This window comes from Rhamphochromis longiceps, linkage group LG23 (assembly GCF_057381845.1).
Source record: "Rhamphochromis longiceps isolate RC_006_pf linkage group LG23, R_longiceps_female_GT1.1, whole genome shotgun sequence".
Lineage (NCBI taxonomy): Eukaryota > Metazoa > Chordata > Actinopteri > Cichliformes > Cichlidae > Rhamphochromis > Rhamphochromis longiceps.
This window is the reverse complement of record NC_140578.1, coordinates 45,656,721-45,674,801: the sequence shown is the minus strand read 5'-3', so window position 1 is coordinate 45,674,801 and position 18,081 is coordinate 45,656,721. Positions and strand designations below refer to the sequence as shown.

Here is an 18,081-nt window from a genome sequence, read left to right as displayed (position 1 = left end):
CGCACTTGTCCTCTCGTGATTGGACGCACGCAGAGTTTGGGGCAGGTGAGGGGTTGTACCTGTCCACCTATAAAGAAGGTGATCTGCAGGGCTGCAGGCGCCTTCTCCCCTCACCTGTTCAGCCACACTCCAGCTCTTCGCTTCAAGCTTCAGTATGTCCAAACCAAGAGACTACAGCAGCCAGTCCTACTCCCCCAGCAGCAAGAAGCCGCTCAGAAGCGTCCCGACCGACAGAGTCGATTCATCGGGAAAATCCAAGGAGAAGAACGAATTGGTTGGACTCAATGACAAGTTCGTCGCGCTCATTGAAAAGGTTTATTATTATTATTATTATTATTATTATTATTATTATTATTATTATTATTATTATTATTATTGTTGTTGTTGTTGTTGTTGTTGTTGTTATTGTTATTGTTATTGGGTTGTTGTTTTTGTCTTTCTTGTTGTTCTTATTTGTCATAGTGCAACCTTTTGGTTTATAATGACATGCCAAAAAATGCTTAACTGGGTAACAACAACAGTTGAATAATAAGTAAATAAATCCAAATCTGATGAATAAGCAGAGACAGAATAAATAAATTACGCGCACACACAAAAACATCCTGTTTATTTGTCCTTCCGTCTCCGTCTTCGAGGATTATGTTTTTTGTTATATTTAAATGTTACAAGTCTGCGTCTGCGCGCTTTGTTTTTTACATTTTAATTATCATTAATTTTTGGATTTTTCACTTATAATTATTTTTCTTTTTAAGTGCTTTTACTGCGATTTGAAAAAGTGCAAATGGCCCATGAATAGTGTTTCCTGTCGGCTCAAACCAATTATGTTACCGGAGGCCACAAAAAACAAGTCTATCTGCAGTTCATTTTCTTCATATGCACATAATCAGAGATAGGCCTGCACGTAGGATGCCACCTTGTGGAAAAATGAGAAAACGTCAACGTCTAAGGTCAGCAGTGAGTCGCCATTATCACGTGCAGTATGGAGATTAAGGATTCCACAGAGACACATTGTTGTGATGCATTCCTACCCATGTTGTCTGTCTGTGTCTTGTAGGTGAAAAACCTGGAGAATGAGAAGAGAAGACTTGAGACAAAGCTGAAGATCCTCAGGGAGCAGGAGGACTACAACGGGAAGGTTGAGTATCTTGTGAAGCAGCTGGAGAACGAGCTGGAGCAGCAGATTGAAAGCTTGAAATCCGACCAGAACAAACTGCAGCCTGAGCTGCAGGAGATCCAGGACGAGGTGGAAAATACCAAGGAAAGGTCAGCAAATCACAGGGCGGCTGATTTTACTGAACATGTTGATTGTTGCAATAAAACTTGTAACTTCATCAGTTTTTCACCTTTTTATTTGGAATTGGTTTCAGGTATGAAGACCAGTTGCGCCAGAGAGGTGACCTTGAGAACGACTTTATTGTGTCTAAAAAGGTACTGTGAGCTTTAAAGTTTTATTCATCACTGTGTCGTCACTGGAGGCACATGTATGTATATTTAATGTGTGTGTTACAGGAAGTAGACGAAGGCCACTTGGAGGCAGTAGCTCTGGCTGTGGATCTTGAGGACCTGATGAGAACAATGGCCTTCCTCAGGCTCGCATTTGATGAGGTAATGAAAGTGATGAAAATCCACTTAGTGACACTGAATTAACAGTATTGGTAATTACAAATGACAGGTGGTCTAATAAATTTGGTGTGTGGGTCTTTTTCTTTGTCTCCACAATAACTCACTGTCTCCATGTCTGCCCCTGCAGGAGATCAAGGAGCTGGAGTCACGCATCCAGAACAAAACAGTGGTCCTACAGGACAACACCAGACGTTCTCTGGACATGGACCAGTTCATCAAGGCCGTTGAGAATCAATATGCTACCATGGCTACCCGCACCAGGGAAGAGGCTGAGCAGTGGAACCAGAGAAAAGTATTTTTCTATGATTGCTTATATGACATTCAGTCTTACCGCAGATGTTTTGAGTATTTGACCTCCCTGTTCCCACTTTAGATGGAATCTCTGGTCCAAACTGTAGGAGAGCGCGAGCAAGAAGTGCGTGACATAAAGAGGGAGATTTCAGACTTGCTGCGTCTCATCCAGAGGCTTACAGCAGACCTGGAGAGTCTCAGAAGGAAGGTTGGTTCCCCTTAGATACATTATTTGGACAGTATTTAGTCAGCACGCATGTTGTCCATCTATTCACTGCTGATGTTATCTTATCTCTGTTTTCCCATCAGGAAGAGGCCCTCATGAATGACCTGGATGATGCTAGAAAAGAGGGTGAGGAAAATCTCAACAAGGCCCGGGAAAATATCGCTCTGCTGGAAGATTGTTTGAAGCGGGCCAGGCAGGACTTGGCTTCACTGATCCGTGATCACCAAGAGCTGCTGAACATCAAGCTGGCCATGGACATCGAGATCAACACCTACCGCAAGCTGCTGGAGGGCGAGGAGCAGAGGTATGTAAGCAGAGGGAGCATCGAAAAACCAAAGAGAAAAAATAATAATAAAATACCGTATTATCTAAATGTAGTGCTTGTACTAATATCTGTGTCTGCTCTATCTCCAGAATGAGCTACCTAACGCGCCAATCAGGTGAGAACCTTTGTTGTCTACTGACACATAAGTGTATACATTTTTATTCTTTATTTTACTAATTCTGTACAAATTTCCCTTTAATAAAATCAAAAATCTATATCTTCTAAAGACAGTGGTTCCCAATAGTTGTGGCTCAGGATCCCTTATCGTGTTCTTTACTCAGGAATAGTTGAGTGAAAATATGAGTGATGATTTTATTCGTCCTTTTTTTTTAGTGTGAATATTGTTGGTGCTAAAATTGCAAAAACGGAGTTCTGACACTTGCAGAATATTGTCCTCCAAGCCCCAGTGTGGGATCTGAGCTCTAGCTTCAAAACCACTGAATATAAAGTGATTCATTTCTTTCTAATAAACCACTAACAAAGCTTTGTCATCCAATAATGCATTACTGCTGATCAATGTGACTATTTCACGTGTCCAAAAAGGCCTCAATTTTGGTCATCCAGTAAACCAGTGATGTCAGTAGAAACCAACAGAGAGAGTTAAATAAAGCAAAACGTTAACACATAAAAAAAGATCAATCTAAATTGAAAAATCAATCAAAAGCGAGCCAAACCAGTAACATCCATTTCACACATATCAGCATTCTCATGCTTGATTAATTTTTTTCATCCTACTAAAATCAAACCTCTTTTTTGCTCAGATTTCTAAAAACAAACCAACCAATCCAAGTCCTTACTTGCACGCAGACGTTCACCTGCCGCCGACGCGATACGTGCCAGCCAAACCGAAAGCCACCGAACCCACCCCTGTCCGGGATATCGCCGTCACCACGCCCACCATTGCCCCGGACACCACTATTGTCCCACCAGTGTCCCCTGCCACCAAGAAGCGCCTGTTGATCCGGTTGGAAGTGGAAGAAGGCAAACTTGTGTCTGAAAGTTACCAGTACACTGACTGATTGACTGGGACTGTCTGTCATGCCTCTGTCTGCAGCGTTAGAGTATGTCAGCTCAATCAGTCAGAGTCACCGATGGGGCTTTAAGCCTGTCCCAGCTGACATGGTGCCAGAAGAAGTGTGCCTGAGCTGGTCCAATCCATCACAGGCCGATATCAATGTGAATGAAAATGTGAAACTAATTCAAACGAAGTTAAATTTATTTAAATTAAATATCCAGATTTTTTTAAATTTGTTTTTTATATATAATAATCTTTTTTAGTTTGTGTGCTTTCTGGAAGAGTGAGCAGTAACAGCAGCTTCCCGGCAGGTTGAACGTTTGCCTAAAAATTGTGCGTGAATGTGTTCGTGTCAAGCAGTGTTTCTGGAAATGTTTTCTTTTCTTTGTTCGCATTCGTAAAGGCTTGTGGTGCTCCATTGTAGTTTTTGTTTTTTCTATTTCTCTTAAACATTTGTGAGCGAAATAGGAATCGGGCAGCTCTCTGTAAAAACACTGCAAAGGTTTCTCAGCGACATCAGCAGCAAAATAAGGAACTTGGAGGTTTAAAGGTGCAATTAAAGGAGTGGAGAGGAGATATATGCATACGTTTCTTCATAAAGTGACAACAGGGCTTGGAATGGCTTTTCATGCAAAAACAAATCAGAATATTTCAGTGGTGCTGTAAGCTGTGCATCTTTACACAGTGCTGCAAAGGGATGTTTTTTCTTATGTGTGTGGGACTTCTTACCTCAGCTTATGCCAAAGTGACATCTATCATTTGGGTGAATGTGTGCAGCGCAATAGCAATAAAATAATTCATGAAGCAAAAATGATTAATGTGTCTGCTGTCTTAATTTCATACTTACTAAGGCACAAAATTATATAAACATATATCCAACCCAAATTCTGGAATTAACCAAGGAATGATCTATTATCAGTGCAATGATTCATATGTTTCAGCTGACAACAGGTGGTTTACTAGCTGGGCCCACGTCCTCATTTTAGGTTTGACAGCGTTTTGTAGTAGATAAAGGCGAGTGGCTTAAACATGAATTGATCTGCGGTTTGGCCTAACAGCTATTCAACACAGTAATAAAACCTGGAAGGATAATGGTGAAGAATCATCTGTGAGACAGAGATTTGATTAAATCAAATTGTAAGAAATCAACAGTAGAATTCAAAGTTTGGTTTAATAGTGAATGTAAGAACATTTTCATGCAATGTACGGCCTTAAGAAAACACTTATCAGTGAAGCCAATGAGAAGGTTTCAGTTTAGGGAACATAAATATTGGCGTTGGGAGCAGTGGAAAAAAGTTGTTGCCTGATGAGTCGGTTCAGAAGAAAAGTGACCAGTAACGCCTACCAGGCAATCCTGTAGGGGCACTGGGGCAACTACCTTTTTTGGGGGGCACCTTGCCCTCTGACTCCTGTGGATATTCATCAGCCTGAGCGATTTAAAATGAATCATGTCCAACTTATGAACAAACATCTTTTGAAAGCTGCGACAGGGTCTCTACATTCACGTTGGAGCATTAGCAGACCCACAGAGCCACATTAATGAGACATAATGTCACATCCCTGGCATTGTGTTGTCTTTGTTCTGCTACTCCAGGTTTCTAGTTTCCTTATTTCGTGATTTCGTGTCTCTTCTCTGTTCTGCGTTTCTGTCCTTGTTATAGTTTCTGCATCAGAGTGCCTTCAGTCCTCACTTTTCAATTATCTTTTCATTTCTTCCTGTTTCACACTGCGGGTTTGTCGTCTCGTGTTTCGGTTTTGCTTCCTGGTTTTTGTTTCCCTGCTGTGGGATCATCTGCTCTGCCGTCAAGTACATTTTACCTTTACTCGTGTTACCTTCGTCTAATATGTAAGTTTGTCTGATCATGTGAAACATTTAGGTTTAACAAATATACAAAAATAGGAGATCAGAAAAGCAGCAAACACTTTTTCCACTGCATATCGCTGGGCTCAGTCTGCACCTGGGTCCTCTCATTCTTCAATGACAGAAAATTTATAAGGGTCTCAGCAAATGTGTTGTTTACTATAATATCAAACTACTTATTAATAGTTTGACATTATATTTATAAAATCTCCAGACCAGAGATGTCAAACTCATCTTACATCATACACAGCCTACTTTCCACTTTAGTGGGCCAGACCAGCAAAACTCCCTTTCCCGCAGTGTAAAGATGTTTAACTACACATTTAATCTAATTTAATATCAGAAAAAGAATTGCAATTTTAACAGGAGGTCTTGGTTTTTCTACATGATAAAGAAATGCTGCTGTAGTTAATGAAAACAATCTATCAGTACACATAAATAGATGTGTAAACTTACAGAAAAGGTTCTGGTAGCGTACTAACCAGGCGCTCCTGCAATTACAATTACAGAAGAGTAATTCATGTTTAATAAATCAGAATAAAAAATATTACTATTATAGAAACCTCGGTTTTATTGTTTATCTGTAACGTTGGTATAGTATGAATGGTTATGGAGGAGATCTTTATCAGCAGGAGAAGCTGTAAAAACACTGAACATACAGGTAAAAGTCCAAAATGTGTGCCCTTGTTTACATTTTCCAAAGATGACCAGTGGGCTGGATTTAAGTCTTTGCCAGGATAATTCTGATTCTGGCCCTCGGGCCTTATGTTTGACACCCTTGATTTAGACACATTTAAAGCCCGGTGCATATGTTAGACGAATATATCAGCAGGTCTCCAGCTGATTAAGATAAAAGTGAGTCTTTAGCAGATTAGCTGGAGCCCAGCAGTCCCTGTTCCCTCCTTCCCCTCCCGGTTCTCCTCTGTCTTTCTGATTCATATGTACATGATATTCCAGTCTACATAACCACTGGAATATCCATTGGAACATGGCTTAGCAAGGCACCTTCCCTCGACTCTGGCTTTACAAATGTCAGTTCAGTTCAACCTTCCACTTAATTTGATTTGAGTCTCTTTTCCACCCGCATACTGTTTGCAGACATTTAAAACCCCATTCTGATTGACTGGGGAATCAAGCACCGCGTGTTCTGTTTAATCAAGCCTCAAATACAAAGCTCGTTTCCCCTGGATGGATCTAGAGGCAGCAGATGTTTCTCGTGCCACCTTTTTAAAAGGATTCACTACTTGCAATGATTTGTCTCATAAAACAGAAACCAGAATGTTGTAGTTTTGTGGATTTTTATGTAATAATGATTTTTTTCTTATTATTTTCACCACGTGTCTCTCCCCTGTGTGTTTCTGTATTACGGACCCATCTCCCCTCTTGAGCTTGCATACCAGTACATAGATAAATACTGGTGAGGGAAGTAGCAAATATTACGGGGGAGGGGTGCCAGATGGAAAAAACTACAATTTGATGTCCAGAGCGAGCATTACAATGAGCTATGAAATGTACATCTGACACAAGGACATTTCAACAAACCTGCAATTAGATTGTGTTAGAGAAGATTTACACCCAGCTGTGATATTCTGCAGGCACTCACTGTTTGCAGTAATACAATTCAAATAAACAGCATACTCGATAAACATCAGTGTGTTAGTAAGCTGACATTAGCAGTTGTACCAAAGTGGTCGTGTCTAATTAGCTTTAAGGTTGCCAGCAATTTCTTGAGACCAACAAGAGATGGTGGTCTTTGACTTGCAACATGGTGATAATTCTCTATTTTAAATCCTCCTCTGAGTCATGCCAACGGGATTTAAGTTAGCCATTTATATTTTTTTCCAGGGCTAACAAATAGAGCCAATAAGGAAGAACTAATAATTGCAATGGCAAAAACCTGTCAGTCCCCATAGACTCCCATGTTAAAATTTCCAGAGCTCCAGCAGAAAAAAAATAAATAAATCAGATTTTGCAGGCATTATGGACACGTGACACTGTCAGGCCAAGTGAATATGCCTAGACACACAATCCTGACCATCTGTGTGTCTAGGGCTAGTCCTGACCATCAAGCAATCACCGGTTGCTAGGGGAGAATTTATATTTTATGGCCAGTTGACAAGTGGTGTCTGGAGGTTGTTGGCAATAAATCTGAAGACAAGTGCTAAAGCCACTATGCAAAAAATGTGTGAGATGTTGTTTGCTGTTGCTGTGTGAAATTGGCCACAAAGAAGTATACAGTACTGCACCAAAAGCCTTCTTGCAATTACTTTGGTCACTAATAGGTCGCCAGAAATTCGAATTGTCTGCAAAGCACCTGCCAGGTACTCTCCGAGCACTAGTAGAATTGCAAAAAGTAAGACAAATGGGAAATGGAGACTATTTGCATTCAAGTAAAAGTTACACCTCATGTGGGCTCCAGCACTGAGGCAGAATATTTATTTTGAAAGCAAATGATTACTGTTTCCAGTTTTCATTAAACCTTTTTGAGTTTCACTACTGTTCGGCTAGTAGTTAGTGAGGCTTTGCATACAAGTAACAAGGTTTGTGGTGCAGCACCCTGAATGGAAGAGTCGCGTCATCTCCATTCACTCCAATGGACCATTTTTTACAACAACAGTGGACCGTGGAGCCTCACAATAGTGCCAGAGGTTAGCAACATATGCTGGCCGTACCATCAAAATATAGCTGCACAGAAGATTGGGATATACTTTTTAAAGGTAAGATGTTTAAAAGTAAAATTCCATGCTGTCAGTACACTCTGATAAAATTAACTTGTGCCATACAATGCATGCCTAATATATTGGTAGGTCTACCAAAACATTAGGAGATTTAGATGCTGTAAAAATCGACGACCTGTCACTTGATTTAAATTTGCTGCGAAGCACAGCTGGAACTATTTGAAGTCTCCTTGTATCACATGACAATTCTAACCATAACCTCTCTGACACAGCTTACTCAATGGCTCTACCTCTGTTACCAGTTTTACCTAGTGATTGCTAGCAATCTTGAAGAACCACTTGGCAACCAGTTAGAAAATTCTATGTTTCTGACGACTTGACAGATGATTGATCAATAAGTTCATTATGTCATGAGAGACAACTACAAGGTTGAGACAATTTTGACAAACAGCTACATGCAGCTACATGCTAGCTGTGTGCTAGGCTACAGCTAATTTGAATAACAAAACTGAACCACAATGCTGTTGGAACAGTTTTAAAAGGAACTATCTGAGAAATAATTTGCTGTACTAACACCCCATCCAAGAAGTTTGTTCTTGAGTTTTGGTGAGTGAATTTGTTGCACTTATTTTAGTGAATATGTGTATCTGTGTGTTGGACCTGTAAAGTCTACGATTCACCTTACTTACCAAATTTGCTAGCCTTAGTTGATAACCTAGCAAACCACAATCTCGCTCAAAAATGTTTTCTTCTGTATGGAAAAATGTGCATCTTTTAGCGATTTTTTATTATTAATGCTGAAAGACACCAGTCGCTTAAGGTTAGGAAAATTCAGAATACTTTAAGAATATAATGGAATTGTACCAATTTAGAAAGTCCAAGCAGAACACCAAAAACTGTACGTAAAATGCACGTAAAAGGCTTTCAGAGGAAATGTTTATTCTAAAGTTCTAAGAGGTAACGTAAGAGGTTCACCTATAGTTTCATTTACATAAGCAGAACATATTTGTACATGCACAAAAACTAAGATTTCTATAAAAAACACAGAGTCATTGTCTTTATATTAGTAGTGCCTTACTTCTGTGTCATTCTAAACTGCATAAAATACTAAAAAGCGGATGTATTTCTGGGTGAAAAGTTACCTTCTTCATCTTTGTGAGCTCAATTTGTAATATTTAACATAAGTCAATTTAAATACCAGTGGAAAAATCTGTGAAAAGTTATCAAATGAGGATAGTTTTCTCTTTTAAAAAAAAGAAAAAAAGTCCTGCAAAATGTCTATTACAGACTAGGTCCTTTGTTTTCAAGATGGTTAAAATTCCTTCCAGAACTTAATCTGCAGAATAGCAAAACTGAGCACTTTATTCACTTTTATACTTCTTTATTCTTATTTGGTTCCAGTCTTCATCTTTCTAGTTACCTTTGCTAATATGGATATGCCTAACAATGGTAAACTTTAAGAAACTGACACTTCAAAACCTAGAAGTAATAGTGGTAGAACATTAGGGGACTTTTATTTTATAAAACACTGATAAATAAGTGTCCACGTGAAATGGTAAACGGCCTGTATTTGTATAGCGCTTTACTCGTCCCTAAGGACCCCAAAGCACTTTACATATCCAGTCATCCACCCATTCACACACACATTCACACACAGGTGATGGCAGCTACATTGTAGCCACAGCCACCCTGGGGCGCACTGACAGAGGCGAGGCTGCCGGACACTGGCGCCACCTGGCCCTCTGACCACCACCAGTAGGCAACGGGTGAAGTGTCTTGCCTGAGGACTGTCCAAGCCGGAGCTCGAACCGGCAACCTTCCAATTGCAAGGCAAACTCCCAACTCTTGAGCCACGATCGCCCTCTAGTAGATGTGGGGGGGTTTTCTGCTGTAGAGCCATATTTCTTATTTCTCTTTCAGCTTTCTGTAGAATATATTGATAAATATTTAGATAAACCAGTATCATTTCAGACTGTGGCTTCCTCTGATGCCTGTGTCCTTGGCCTCCACCTGTCTCTGAGTTTCTGGAGAAGTTTTAACGCAGGTTCTGTGTATTGCCTGTTGGCCAAGCCCAGCACAATCGGCACTACAGCCATGCTTCCGATACCAGTGCAGGACAGCACAATGTGAGTGGTAGAACTCCGCTTGGGGTCGCTGACCACCAGTGCTATGGAGACATGCATGTAAATGAGGTAGGGAACCCAGCAGGCGAGAAAAGTCAGCGACACTGCTACCACGCAGCGCGTGTACCGCAGGTTCAGCTTTTGCTCCTGGTCAGAGGCCTGACTTCCTCGCTCCACCGAACGATGGAGGCGGCATATGTCCTTCAGCTGGCCTCGGGTGATCCACAAAACATGGCCGGTCATGGCGGCGATGGCCAGAATAGCAGGTAAAACAAGTCCATACACCTCCAGGAAGATAAATGCATTGGGGAACACCCTCCTGTACGAGCAACAGCTGGTTGTATTTGCTAAGCAGTTTGAAAATGCCGTTAAATTTTGGGTACTTTCGCAGCAACTGTTAAAATCTGACCCTGTCCAGTTATTCCAGCCAAAGGCAGGTAGAGATGCATACAAAAGTGCCGGAGTCCACACCACAAGCAGCGTTAAGGGAAAACTGCGATGCATCCACAGGTTACTGTAATGCAAGGGGTCAATAATGCATATGTAGCGCTCATAGTGAACCATTACCAGGTTGAAGAGGAACGCCAAGAAGAGGAAATTTGGGAACACGTGAGCCACCAGACAGGAGCTAAAACTTAAATGCCTGTTTAGACCCATCAGCGGTATGAACGGCAGTGCCACGCCCGTACACAAGTCGGCTACTAACAGGCTGAGGAAGAAGTAGTTGGGCGTGTTGTGGAGTTGGCGGTTCCAGGAGATGCCCAAGATGATGACGAGGTTGGCCAGGATGATGGAGGTCGACAGGGGAATGGTGATGATGTAGATGAGTTGCTCTTCAGAGAGCAGAACATAGGAGTCGTCAGAGTCCATCGTTAGTCTTTATAAACAGATATCTGCATATGAATATGCAGACTCTGTCAGCAGGGGAAAAGATTTTCGGTATAAGCTGCTCGTAGTTTGAATATCACTGACCAGTCTTGTGTAAGCAGGACTGGATTGCTTTCAATTAAACAGTCCACTAGGAGACCAATGTCAAAACCACCTCTTATCATATATCAGCAAGTTAGCATTTTAAGCTTAATTCACACTGAGAGTTTGCCCCATGAGGTTTACTCAAACTAGCTAACGGTTCCCAGATTGACCGATTGTAGGTGACTTCCTTCAACTTCCTCTCATCTGCAGCCACCCTGTCAAGGTACCCTATAAGGAATGAGAAACAATGATAGTATAAGCAGAGGAGACCACAAAAACTGAAAAAAAAAAAGGTTAGACGTGAGAGTTACATGTCTGATGTAAGTTAAGTCTGATGTCTGGAGTACATGCGTCTGTTATTTGTGGAGAAGCATAAGGAGGCTTGAAAAGGGAAAGAAATGCAGGTGAATAAAGATCAATTATTAACAATTTGGTTCCTTTTCTGGTTTCAGAACAGGAAGAGAATGATGCCTGAGCACTGAGTAGATAAGGATTAACTGTAAAAAAGTGTAAGACCTACTAGAAACAACATAAAATAAGTTCAAAAGCAAAACTAACCAGAATTTGACCTATGATAACAATAAACAACAGCCATGCCTTGTTAGTCTTGCACAACAGTGTATTGTAAGAAAAATGATTTAAAAGTTTCCCATTTGTTTTACAGGGACACAATTTTAGTGCCTTAAAGCAAGACTATGTGTCTTAAACTTTTGAAGTAAGACCTAAAAGTTATTTCAAGCTTTTAACCAGGTCATTTGAGCCTACGTGGTCACCACAAACCTCCAGAGGCAACTCGGGCCTACTGCAAATAATGAGGTAAAATTGAAATTGATTTATTCCCTCTATGGAGGGCCGATGAGGAATTTGGTCTTAAGGACCAAGGAAAAGTCGGAACGCCTCCAGAGCTAAAACAGACTGAATGAAAATCTAAGCACATTTCAATCAGATGAAGTTGACAAGAAAGTGACAAAGTGGAAAAGGAAATTAGCGTGAGTACACGCTGTGCACATTCAGCGCGCTTGCTATTTATATTCAGATCTAGAGATCGCATTTTTCTCTCGTATGAGTGAGCAGCTGAGTTAGACGGGCAGTCCGACAAAAAAAACCTCACTCACAGCAAGTTAAATGAGCAAGAAAAACGGCGACAGCTGTAGCCTGCAACGCTGGATACGAGGCACATGTCATTTAATAATTCATCAGCTGGGACTCTGCAGTTACAACAGCTTTTGTGTGTATTATAATTCACAGAGTGATGCATATCCTGTCACAGTTAGTTTATAGTCAGGGGGAAATGTGCAGATTCTCACAGTGACCTACAATAAACCACACCTATGTGCTGCACGCATGTTTTATATCACCTGGTTTAAATCCTTTGAAAATAAAAGTTTTATAGCCGTTCAAAACAGGAGCATTTTCTATAACCGTCCAACACTTTTTACACTGTGATGCACTTTATGTCTGACACGTGAATGTTTCCAGCATTCACATACATGTAAAAAACTCGGTGATGGGACTTTAATGGTATCAAAGTCCTGTTACAGTCTTAGCAAACAGTCTTTAAAAGCTCTTAAAAGGCGAATACACAAAAACACATTGATTTTTTTTAACAACATCGCCTTAATGTGTTGCTTTCTGAGAAGCTTTGAGGGCTTCTTGAAATTATTTTTCAAGTCATTTTCCAGAGCTTTAAAAAGTGCTCGGGAGCAAAGCCAGTCATGCACAAAATAAAACTGTGTTGTTTTAAACTGTAGATTTTTAATGGAGAAAAATATTAGATCACATCAGAGCAGCACTGTCAGCAAATAACATGTCAGTGCATAAAATATGTTTCTGAAACAACAAAAACAAAAGCATCAATAAAGCCTTTACCTTTTTGTGATGAATAGTCCAGTCACGTATGTTTGTGAGGAGAATTTAAAAGTCCACTCTCTTCTTCTGGTAACTTATTATTTCTCCTTCGTATCATCCCCAGCAGCTATAAACACTAACGAGATCCACCATAAACTACTTTCTTTACCCTTTAAGATCTCTTCAGTGAACCTGACCCCAGCAGCCTTTGCAAAACCTAACCACAAACTAAAAAAGAGGCAGAGTGAGCAGCCAAGTGTGTGGCTTCCTCTCTGATACTTTAAAGGGGAAGTGCCCTCTAAAAGGAGGAGGCGGCAGTTATGCTAAAAGTGTCTTTTCCTGAGGCGGAGCTGCTGAGGATGAGGCCCCAGAGCCCACTAACCGTTGACCAACTAATTCAATTTTTTGTTGGCCCTTACATTAATCAGCCCAGATATTTTGCTCCACTGTTCATGAATGAAAGAGGATAACACTGTTATCACTGCAACCTTAAAAAGATAAGAACATTCCAGGTTACTATCAGCCGGCATGGCATGTGAACCACCTCCATTTTTCCATTTCAGCTAAAGCAAATAAGGAAATTAAATCAGTTTCTTTTATATCTCAATGTATAACTTTATACATCTCACTTTTATTTTTTGACATACACCTGGATTATCTCTTCGTGCTTTGTGATACTCTTTAATTAAATAACCTGCAGTTAGCAGAATAACAGAAATCTGTTTTATTATTATTTAATATTTATGTGCTTTAAAAAGACGCTCTATCTATATGATTGAGATCTGGTAATTGTGGAGGTCATTTGATTATACTGAAATCTTTTTCATGTTGAAGAAACCAGTTTGGGATCATCTGAGCTTTGAGACATGGCACGTTATCCAGTGGAAGTCATTAAGACTGTGGTCATCAGTATTACTCAGGTGGGCTGTGGCACAGTTGATACTAATGGGTCACAAGCATGCAGGGAATATATCACTGCACCATTACATCTGCAGTTATCTGGATGGAGTCATACTTAGAAGATGTTTTTACCAAATCTGAATGTCACAGCAAAACCTCATCAGCCCATGGATCGTTTTTTTGGTCCTCTGTCGACCAATTTTGACGAGCCTGCGTATAATTGTATAATTGTATCATCAGATTCTTGCATTTACCTGACAGGAGTGGTAAGTAGTGTGGTCCACTGTTTGCTGTTGTAGCCCATCTGTTTCAAGATTTGAAAGATGCTCTTCTACAAACGTTGCTTGTAGCAAGTGGTTAGAGTTACCTTCTTTTCGGCTCAAAGCAGTCACACCATTATCCTTTGACTTCTGACGTCTGCAACACATTTTCCCCACGAGAACTGTTGCTATTCTATAGTTTCTCTTTTCAGGCTAGAGATGATTGTGTGTTGAAATCCCAGTATATCAGCAGTTTGTAAAATATTCAGAACAGCCCATGTGGCACCAACAACCCATGTCACATTTAAGCTATCTAAATCACCTTTCTTCCTGACACTAAGTTTAAACTTTTGCAGGTGGTCTTGATTATGTCTACATGTTTAAATGTATCGATTTGCTGCCATGTGATTGGCTGATTAAGGATGTGTATTAAGGAGCAGCAGAACTAATGTACCTAACAAAGTGGCCAGTGGTGAAAATCATATTCACCTTGTAAATAAAAACATATAGTTTCAGCCAGTCCTAACAGCCAGATGCACTGACCAACAGGAGAATTGTGTTAACTTTAATGGTATGAAATAGCTATATTCCTACTGTTTTCAGTATAACGAACCATACGTTGAAGTTATTTTTATTTGATATAAGTTTTTTTTATTGCTGCTCAAAAACAAGAGACAAGTGTTCTTTACATTTCTGTTTCCTTTCTTTTGTAAAGCGACATAAACAGATCATTTTGTCACGTTTCTGTCATGGTACCTAGCAGTGCCGTCAGTTCTTGTAAGCAGGTCAAAGGTAAAATAAGATGATGTGACCTATATGTACAATAGTGTATACAGCAGAATTCATAACAGCTGTCACACATGTACAATATTTAAACACAGTGGTGGATGGAAGGCCAGAAGTGACCTGCTTTATTAGCCAAACACAGAGTCCTCCTTCCCTTCTACTTTTGTGCAGACCTACGGTTGTATTGATGGACGAGCTCCAATCAGATAATGGGTTTTAAACACAAACGTTCCTGAGGCTGGGACATCTGGAGAGACACTACACAGAGAGGACAAGACAGCACAACATCTTCACATAACAAATGAGAAGATGGTGCATCCTGGATTTCTCGGAAAACCAGATCCTACTCAACATTAAATCAATGATCTACTGGTTTATTATTATATACAATGGAGGAATGTAATGTGGTCGGGATAATAGTGCCCAGCTGGCTTCTGTGGAACTTCTCTGTTTGTTTTGTCACTTTTTTTTCACATCTTCCACTTTCTATCATTTTTTTTCACTTAACATTTATTTAGAATTCTTTTAACAACATACAAAAAAGGGATGTTATTGACATTTTAAAAGCTCTGCTTCTTATGGAGTCAGTTTTTTGTAAGAGTTCTATTACAAACCCAAAATGCAATTACTATACATTTTTGGATTACCATAAATTATATTACATAAATATGTCTAATTCTCTGAACCACACAAACAAACAAACAAAATTGTAAATCGTGATATAATAACAATGTGCAGCGACACTTTAGCTAGCTGAGTGACGGTCAGGCTAAACCATTCAATACTTTCATGTTTAAAATACTTTTAACTCAATTTTAATTCTTCACTATAGAAACTCACTTTGTTATACCATGAAACACCTACATATTAATGATACTGTTAAAATAAAAGTAACAAAGCTAACTACTCTACCTTAGCTAAAAGCTAGCCTTGCTTGGTAAGTATGTGAACTGTCATAGAATACCAAGAATTTGCATATTTTAATATGCGTAATTTATCAATGACCTATACGTATATAATTTACATAAATACTTTAGAAATCTGTTAAAACCTTAAAACTAAAACATGCATCGTTACTTATAAGTCAAATAACAACGTGAATATTTATTTTAATACCCAAATTTGAGCAGGTTTAATCATGCATAACGTTCACAACTAAAATTATTCTTCCTGTTCACCAATCTAATAAATAACTGTAATTTGGCATCTTAATCAAAGATAATAATTTTCTTTATAATTTTTTCCTCTTTTTTATGAAACGGTAAATTTGAAAATTCATGGATAGCAACAAGAATGATATCTTGTAACATTTAAATTAAAATGCTTGCGTATACTGGTGAATTACAAAAAGATAAAATGATTTTGTTCATTACCAATATTGGGGTTTTTTTTCTTTTCTTTTTTTTTCTCTTTTTTGTGTCCCGTTTGGATCTTTAGCCATCAGAATTGTTGTCTTAAGGCCAAGAAAGATGCCAAGCGGATTTATTTTACCAAGTGGATCATCATGGCCTTGCCATATTGGTCCATTTGATTGACCTTTATTATAATTATGAATTTATTTTATTTTCAGTTGCTACAAACGGGACAGACATGACTGTGGGATAGAACAGGGGGAAAGAATGAAAGAAAGAGAGGGAGAGAAAGAAAACCAAAGGGGAGAAGAGATGGTGAGAAGGGGGGGAAGAAAGAAAAACAAACAAAAAAAAACAACACCTGGGTCACCTGTATGGAGAAAAAAAACAGAAGAGAAAGCAAACAACAAAGAGCAACATAATAAAAAAAAACGGCACCATCACAATAAACTAGCTAGCAGTAGATATCAGTAGATACTAAATAATAAACGATATTGTGCAGCACGCATTACCAATATTGTTAATTTAGGGGAGCTGTAACAAAAACATTGGGTGGAGCTCTAATAACTTTTATTTTAATGCTACATGTAGATCTAAAAAAATGATGTAGCTTTAGATTTCCTTCACATCCCTTACCCTCATAATTGAGAACTACAAAGTTTTATATGCCAACTTTTAACCTTTCTTAGTAAAAAGAAGAAACAATCATTGAGGTTATGTAGCTCCTGTATAAACTGATTCCTGAAGCTTCTTCTGGCCCTGATTGTTTCTGTGGTTACTGCTCTCTGCCTTTGTGAGGTGGTATTGTTAATGGATTTGTCACTTGCCTCCTGTTCCTCCACTTATGTTTACCTTGGCATTAGCACCTGCCTTTCTCTGCTCGGCCGATTTGTTCAGCATCTGTTGTCAGCACAGCACTTCTCACAGAATACCAGCTGCAATTTAATATATCAAACTGTGGCCCCATCAAGGTCTAAAGGTGGAAATCCATCCAGCCTTTGTATTTGGCCTCCTGCACCTGTAAGGCCAAATACACTGTTGTGACAAATGATCTGCTGGTCAGTTTGTACTGCATACTTTATAACCTGAATATAAAAGAGAATGAAAGCACTTTTCCATTGGTTTAAATCCCAATATCATATCTGCCAAAACAATGTACCACAATGCACAAACGTTCATGCGTGCAACTGTTTGACTGCCTGTCAGGGTGAGTTATTCATGTACAACCACAGATACAGACAACACTGCAGGACTGAGGTACAAGGAAGAACCACTTGTGCACAGGATACTGGCTGACGCTTGTTTTCGTCATCCTAAAGAAAGGCTGAGAGAGGAGAGGAGGAGCAGAGGGCAGGAACAACAGAACAACTGAATGTGAAGAACTGAAGAAAACCAGTGTGATTCAGTAAGATATTAACGTCTGGGTAACCAGTCGGTCTTCTCAGTGCTCACTCCTGAATCTTTTTCTCATGAATACGTGATTGCACAGAGTCCTTTAGCCCTACTTTCTAACTGCAACAATGCAGTACAACCTCACGACCTTTGTGTGTAACAGACCTCTGTCACACACTAATGTAAACACATAAGGTCAAACTGGCTTTCTATTTTAAGAAGCAACAGAGAGGCCGGTCAGCTAATAATGTGTTTCCTGATTGTGAAAAATATGGTTCAGGCTACTAAAGTGCCTGAAAACCAGCCACTTGTTTCACTGTGAAATTTAATTATTACAGGAACTTTCACATAAACTAAACTGAGCTTTTCTTTGTTTTTTCATGCAACACTGCTGACACTTCTCTTACCACTGCAACCCCTTTGGACCTT

The 18,081-nt window shown here is 39.6% G+C and overlaps 2 protein-coding genes across 3 annotated transcripts; one reads left to right on the top strand and one right to left on the bottom strand.

Moving 5' to 3' along the window:
- Positions 1-18: 18 nt before the first annotated feature.
- Positions 19-4,294, top strand: LOC146642841 (intermediate filament protein ON3-like). Of its 2 annotated transcripts, none has more exons than XM_085399240.1 (9): positions 19-313; positions 1,055-1,263; positions 1,368-1,428; positions 1,510-1,605; positions 1,751-1,915; positions 1,997-2,122; positions 2,224-2,444; positions 2,555-2,580; positions 3,273-4,294. In XM_085399240.1, exons 1-9 carry the CDS (start codon positions 155-157, stop codon positions 3,482-3,484), a joined length of 1,275 nt encoding a protein of 424 aa, XP_085255366.1. In that variant the 5' UTR covers positions 19-154; the 3' UTR covers positions 3,485-4,294. The 2 variants fall into 2 exon arrangements, with proteins under 2 accessions (XP_085255366.1, XP_085255367.1); XM_085399241.1 differs by having other exon boundaries at positions 3,227-3,414.
- Positions 4,295-9,170: 4,876 nt separating this feature from the next.
- On the bottom strand, positions 9,171-13,215 carry LOC146642840 (G protein-coupled bile acid receptor 1-like). Its single transcript, XM_085398643.1, has 2 exons — positions 12,984-13,215; positions 9,171-11,342 (listed from the first exon to the last, which is right to left on the bottom strand). The coding sequence occupies exon 2, from the start codon at positions 11,010-11,012 to the stop codon at positions 9,987-9,989; it is 1,026 nt and encodes a 341-aa protein (XP_085254769.1). The 5' UTR covers positions 11,013-11,342; positions 12,984-13,215; the 3' UTR covers positions 9,171-9,986.
- Between the last annotated feature and the right edge of the window lie 4,866 nt (positions 13,216-18,081).